The 7,086-nt window shown below is 43.9% G+C and overlaps 1 protein-coding gene across 4 annotated transcripts; it reads right to left on the reverse strand.

Annotated features, from left to right (window-relative positions):
* Nucleotides 1-1,749: 1,749 nt before the first annotated feature.
* TMEM177 (transmembrane protein 177) lies at nucleotides 1,750-6,359 on the reverse strand. Of its 4 annotated transcripts, XM_071746747.1 has the most exons (4): nucleotides 6,280-6,326; nucleotides 5,054-5,208; nucleotides 3,825-3,943; nucleotides 1,750-2,883 (listed from the first exon to the last, which is right to left on the reverse strand). In XM_071746747.1, the coding sequence occupies exon 4, from the start codon at nucleotides 2,867-2,869 to the stop codon at nucleotides 1,934-1,936; it is 936 nt and encodes a 311-aa protein (XP_071602848.1). In that variant the 5' UTR covers nucleotides 2,870-2,883; nucleotides 3,825-3,943; nucleotides 5,054-5,208; nucleotides 6,280-6,326; the 3' UTR covers nucleotides 1,750-1,933. The 4 variants fall into 4 exon arrangements, with proteins under 4 accessions (XP_071602848.1, XP_071602847.1, XP_071602849.1 ...); XM_071746746.1 differs by lacking the exon at nucleotides 6,280-6,326 and having other exon boundaries at nucleotides 5,054-5,352; XM_071746748.1 differs by lacking the exons at nucleotides 3,825-3,943; nucleotides 5,054-5,208 and having other exon boundaries at nucleotides 6,280-6,359.
* Between the last annotated feature and the right edge of the window lie 727 nt (nucleotides 6,360-7,086).

Below are 7,086 nucleotides of genomic sequence, written 5' to 3' on the forward strand. Positions count from 1 at the left end.
GTTCAAAGAAGGCTAAATCAGACACAGAATTGACAGATATATGGAGAATTCTTAGAGAATCCAGCTGTAAGAGTAAAGCAAAGTGCACAACTGCAAAACCCATTAGCATCACTGGGGCTTTACAACTTGAGAATGTTAAATAACACCACTAGCTGCAGGCACCTCAATGAAAAGCAGCAGTAAGGAGTGGTAAGAGGCAAGCAGATTTCTTTAAACAAAATTAAATGAACTGCCACTTGCTGTAAATCTCAAAGAAGGCCTCTGTTTCCCCTCTGCATTCTTTATGCAGTAGCCTCTCCTTAAACCACATAAAAGTAGTAGGCCAAGTTCTCTCTGAGAACATCTGATGAAGTTTAGACTTGTCTGAAGGAGTAAGATGATGATGAATTGAGCTCACAGGCTATACAAAATAGGAACTCCAGTCCAGAACCACAACATCCCTCAAACAAATAACCTCTATCTTGGTCTGTTATATTGGATTTATATTGGAAGAAGTCAAATAAAATTTAGCTTGAAGCTTTGAAAGCCCCCTGCCTAAAGGTAAAGTCTCCTTTTATGTTACAGACCAGGAGATTTTTGTCAAACTCTTTCACAAAGGTCACAAGAACAATAATCTCATGCCCTACAGCCAGAAAGCACCTCAAAAGGTATCTCGAGACTTCAAGGACACAGTCCTTGAAAAAGTGATAGGTCATGGTCCAGAAAAAACACCCATGACACATTACTTCAGCAGAAACCCAGACTTCTTCTATACATGGCTTTGGCAGCCAGTGTATCAACTTCATGTCACCATGTGATTAAAAAGGAAAACAGAACTCGGTAATGCTTTGAGCAAACACAGGCATGAGAGTTAAAACTGTGGCAGATGGAAAAGGGACAAAACCAGGGCAGAGAGGACACTCATGACATCTGTTACTGAGAAGATACAAAACAGTGTATGCTTCCTGTAAGAATTACAGTAGAGATGAGCGGTGTCAGCAGGGAGGGCTACTGGAATGGTTGCAAGAGAAACTCAGAAAAGAGGAAAAGTTTGAGAACTGTCATACTGGGGGTCACATAAAAGCTCCAAGGTGAGGCTATAGTGGAAAGTTTACTGCCCGTGCACTAGAGACCCTTAATCTGTAAGGATGTGCAAAGCTTGGTTCTGCCAGATGAAACCTTCCTAGGCTAATCTGGAACAGGAGAATAATTTCCTCTGGCAACTTCTGATTAGACCTCACCAGTTTCTGCAACAAATGCCAGACTTATTTCTTAGACCTTGCCTTCCTTGAAATAGCTGACATATGTCAACATGTATTTTAAATAAAACAAAAAACACACCAAAGCACACAGAAACCCTCCCCTGAACATGTTCATCCCACTTATGAGAGAACAAACAACTTGTGACTGTTGTTACATACTGCCACTGCAATGGTGATTGCAGCATAAGAATTTACACAGTTCAAGAATTTAAAAAAAAACCCAACCAAACCCTAGAAACACTCTCCAGTATTTATGTAACAGCATGATACAGGCTGCCCTGTCTTTTAAACATCTTTGGGTTGTTCTGTAAGAGGAATGACAATTTGAAGATCACAGTTTATATTATAATGGTCCCCAAAGTCTGTCATACTTTACCATTTCCATTTTCTACTGTCAGGAAGGCAGAGCAAAACAGCAGAACTTCCAGATCAGCATCTGGTAAGTTTCCTTCCTCAGTGGTCTTGTGATTTGAGATGCACACAGAACAGAGCACTTTTGAAGCAAGTCTTCAATATTTTAAGAGAGAATTCTTTATTCACAGTATGTGCAATAACTCCTTTCAAACTATATACAAAAATAAACCCCAAAATTCTAATGAAGATACAGAGAGAGGGAAAAAAAAAAAAAAGCAGCACAGCAGTGTTTCAAGAGAATACATAATTCACAAGTTTAAAGTTCAAGCACTTGCTTTCTAGGCCTGGAGCTCTCTTAAAATATTAACAATCAAATCTCTGCGGTAAGTGTATGGGGTGTACTTTATTCTGAACCAGTGTCTTGGGAAAAGGTTACCACTTGGGGCATACATTTTCGTCCCTTGTTTGCCCATCAGACCACGAAGAATCCTGTTGCGGGACAAGATTTTATCATAAAATTCAACCCCACCTCTGGCATAGTCTTTGGAAACAGTAGCTGCCTTCCTGTCAGCCTTGCAGTCTAGATGATAGGTCATAGCATCATAAGAAATATAATAGCACAGCAGTCCACCAGCAGCAGTTACAAGGTTACAGATGCCACGAAGTAACAAGGGGCCAGAGGATAACCCCAGAAGTAGCTTTATGCCTCTGCCACAGAGAGCTGTACCAGCTAAGCAAGTTGGAGCTACAACTGCACTTGATAAAGGGCTGCCGTTCTGTAAATACACAACTTCCCTGGCAATGGCAAACTTCTGAGCTTCAAGTGAAAATGTTAGAGCTTCTTTCAAAGCAACACCTTCGCTGCTCTCCCAGTCTACTTCCTTGCCATTGATCACAACAACATGGTTAACTATTCCTTTTTTATCCTCAGCTGTGCTATCAAAATTAGGTGGGATACCCACCCAAGAGCCTGCAGGCAGCCAGGGGATTCCAGCACTCACAGGGTGAAAGCCAGAAGCTGCAAAGGCTTGAAAGGACTTTGTGGACTTCACACCAACATCTTGTAGGACATCCTGGAAGACACCACAGAGCCTCTCTGAAAGCTCAGCAGGCTGCCCCTCTGACCAGCACTCGTGTAACAGTTTGAATGTCTGCTCAGGAAACACATGATAGGAAAGGTTGGCACCAAACAGTCCCATGCACGACACGGCCAACAAAGTGATCTTGTGCTTCTTCACCCACACAGGTGCCTTCCGCAGAATCTGCACTGCCATAGTGAAATGCTAACCTGTTTGTAACACAAAATCAGGAATTAAAGTGTTCATAAATGGGTCTCATCCTTACAGCGTTTTAAAAATCAAAGCAAAAAATACGAGAAGAAACAGAGCACAATAACCAAAGAAACATTTCCTCTTTTATAATAATGAATCACAAAACACCTTTACAGACGAAGTGACAGTCATTATTACGGGGCCTTAGAACACAAGATGATTGATACAAAGAATTAACTTCTCCCTCTCCTCCAGTAAATCAATTTACCACAATAAAGACAATAATAAAGCCACTATGCTTCCTCCTTCACCCACCAATCAATACACATTCTGTATTTCACCAACATATTTGTGAAGTCCATGCCAGCACAATCCTGCTCTTGTGCTCTACTACAGAAATGGACTAGAGATACTCAGGCCAGAAAGAGCCAATTATTAGATTAATCTACACCAAGCTCCTCTACAATACGGCTCCAAAATTTTTAATCAGTAACTTCAATACTCAATTTAGTAACTTCAGATCAGCTACAACTTCCTAAATGGGATCACTTTTATTTGAAAATTTCAGGAGACAGAATTTTCCTTTAGAATTTGTTCTAATGGATATTCAACCTCACTATTAAAAAAACCCAACAAAACAACCAACAGCAAACCACAAAAAACAAAAAAAACCCCAACCAACCACCAACCCAAAACCCCTATGAGAACAGTATGTTTTTTCTATTTTTTTCATATTTTGCCTTCCAGGCAGTGGTTCTAGCTTACTCAGCAAAAAGACATTTTCAGAAAGCAATATGCTTTCAGGGGCTACTTTTAAAAAATGGTCTCTGAAATAATTTATGTGACAAATAAGATGTACAATCCAGAGCAGAAACTGGAAGAGAAATTGTTTCAGGGCAGACAACTATGCTGTGACTCTTTGAATAAGCAGATAAACTTAAAAACTTTCAAAACAGACAACTCCTTCAGTTCAAGAGTCCTGCTTCCCTCAGGGAGTATCAGTTCCTTTTATGGCCCAAGCTGTATGATGTGCTCTGCCCAGAGAAGCTCCAGTTTCTTACATTACAGAACTCTTCCCTGAAATGATATTATAAAAATATAAAAGTGAATTAGGCACCTACATCCAGCTCACAACAGTGAAAATTAGATGCACTTGCATCTTGCAGTGTCTTTTCTCTCATGACTTTTAACACATGTGCTTCAGAAAATCCTGCTGCAGCTGTTGAAGACATTACTATTTCCAGCTGTCCTTACAGGAAGCCAAGGTGGCAGAAGGAAACTGGGCTTTGATACAATGACCAAAGTCTTAGTGTTGAGTGCCATCAAAGGTGGGTTTCAGCTATGTGGCTGGGCTTTGTATGACAGCTGCTGAAACAGCCATATGCTTTCCTCTTCCACTCACACTGAACAAGAACCACCACAGAGGGGTACAGTGGACAACTGGGGGCTGTAACATCATAAAACAGCACTGCCTGACATGCCAGGATACACCCGTCATGATCAACAGCAAATGAGTATTAACCACAGGGAAACAAAAGGGGATTAAATTAAAGGCAGTGTTTTAATATGTTATCACTACTCCTCCCTGTGAAGCTCTTTCAGACTGTAAATTCACCAGGGGAAGAATAATCTTGTTTAATGTTTATACTGCACTGAATACATGCTGAGTGCTTAATAAAAACAATGATGCATGTAAGTATACAATAATTTCATATGTATTTCTTAGTGTAGTAAGTGGTGGCATTCTTACATGCTGATGAAGACCGGAGGTGGTATTTGTTTGACAAAATTATTTCAGAAAAAACCCCAAAACAAACAAACAAAAAAAACCATGCTGAAGAGCCAAGAGCTTGGATGAAACCCAGTTTAGGGAGAAAACCTCCTTGACAATAGAGCTAAAAACCAGAAAATGGTAATACTAAATCCAAATTACCTCTTTGGAGTTAACAACCTCTCAGCAAATCTAGCAGTCTAGATCCAACTGAAAAGGTCATGCCATTTAGAGTGAGGGGAGGGCAGCACTTGAAAGGGGATGATTGTATGAGGACTATGACTTGATCCACACTTGAAGCTGAGTCAAGGACTTCCTCAGCTTCTCCCACTACTAACTTATGCCCCCTCATTTGGGTTGGCTAACAGATCTTTTCAAATTTAGGAGCACAGCATGGAAAATATGTAGCTCCTCACCTACATCCATGCCACAGTATGGAAGGCCAGACCACATAAATCACTCTGCTCTCCTTTCTTGTGACATCAACTTGCCAAGCACTTGAAATGCTGAATACTCTGGGATGAGGGGAAGCACACCTGGACAGGTAAGGAGTCAGCAGCCCTTGGATGAGCTGCAGGGAAGAGGAGTAGGAAGCACTGTGCTTATCCATGCACTTGTCCTCAACAGCCATAACAGCAGGATATGCCTCAGTGCATTAACACTAACTTTTTTTCCCGTAACAGTCATACAAGTTATAGCAGTTGCCAAGTATTTTACTAATTTTTTTTTTTTTTTTTTTAAATCAAATGTGCAGGCATGGTTCCAAACCTTTGTGGGCAGACCCCTCGCAGCCCAGCCTATGCTCTTGACTGGATTATGCCCAACAGCCCTGCCACACACCTCATGCAAGAAAAGAGCAAGCAGGAAACGCCACAGATACAGATTTTCTCATGATAGTCAATATGCATGAAAAAAAAAAAAGGAAAACTGCCCCGGATACTGTTTTGCACTTGTGCTTTCAAATCTTCCCCAAGGGTCAGGGCAGACTCTCAGCTCCTGCAGCAAATCCCACTGCAGCACTGACTGCAAGCAGCATCTTTTACTTTTCACTGCATCTTTACTTTTATGCACAAACTTCGTGCAATTTATGTATAAGGAAAGCAAATGAAGCGACAAGGCAATTTATACAGGTGCTACCCTGCAAACTTTACTTTTTTCCCATAAAGCCACAAGAACGTTTGCAGGGTGGTCTCCCCCAGATGCTGAAATAATGTTTATCTGTGTAGCGTTACGGGCACTCATTCTCACTTAGGTCTGAGAATTTTAACAGCTGGAATTCAAAATATGGGGGTATCTGTAACACTTGAATAAATTTCCTGTTCCTAATTACATGTAGCCGAAGGGAAAGCCCAACTTAAAACAGTCCCAGTCAGGAAAAGCGGCGTAGACTGGACATACCTCCAAGGTCTCAATGTTTCAAGGCACACTTGTCAAAAAATAAAAATAAACGGAGGTTGGGGGGTGGGCCTAGGCCACGACCAGCCCCGGGGCAAGGCCGGGTGTGTGTGTGGGTGTGTGCTGGGTGCCGCGCTCCCCGTCGCTCCCGTTCCCTCCCCGCCATGCCGCGCCGCCGAGGCCCGGCTCCCGCCGCTCCCTCGCCTCAGGCCGGCCGGGCCTCCCCCCGCCCCACGCCCGCACCTACCGGGGCTCCCCACGCCGCAGCCGAGGCGGGGCTGGGCGGGCCTCCTGCCCATTGCGGTGCGGAGAGCGGAAGGGGCGGGCAGCGGCGCCCTGGCGGGGGGGTGGGTGGGAAGGGGCGGGCACGGTGACCGCAGCGGGGTTTGTGGGCTCGGAGGCGGGAAGCCAGCGGGTGTGCCCTGGCCTGGCTGAATAATCAATCGGGCAGAGATCCCCCGAGGTCCGATCCGGACCGCGACGCTGCCCTGCGCGCAGCACCGGGGCTATGAGCCCGGCCGGGCCCCCCTGAGGGACATCCCGAGGGGCGGCTGCGGACCGGGGAAGCGACCGCCCCCCACGGTCACGAATTCACTCGATGCCCTCGTGTTTCGTGCTGTAGTTGGCCGTGGTTTTTCCCTGCAAAACACCTTAGATCTGTGTTATTAATACAGCCCTCCCGCTGCAGTGCGGGAACACTTACTGGGAAGACGGTCAAGTAACTAGCATCCATCATGTGGAATTTCTTCTCTCATCCCTAGCTGGAAAGCAACACATGCAGGGAGTTTTTGCTTTGATGTTAAGATTTGGGCAAAACAGAAGCAGGATTTTATTTGGGCAGGGGGCACTAGGAGACTCGTTTTGCCTCCTCTATAGGAAGGGCATGCACTGGTGCTCATTGGACTTGTTAAAACATTCTTTTGCACCAGGCAGTCATAAGGTAACCATTTTTCATATGATCCAAGTGGAAACAATGCTTTGCAGTTGGTCAAGAGTAATCAGAGTAGAAATAAATGCAAGCCATGGTTGTTACCTACTTTGGTAAGCTTTGACA

Source organism: Heliangelus exortis, chromosome 6 (assembly GCF_036169615.1).
Source record: "Heliangelus exortis chromosome 6, bHelExo1.hap1, whole genome shotgun sequence".
Classification (NCBI taxonomy): Eukaryota; Metazoa; Chordata; class Aves; order Apodiformes; family Trochilidae; genus Heliangelus; species Heliangelus exortis.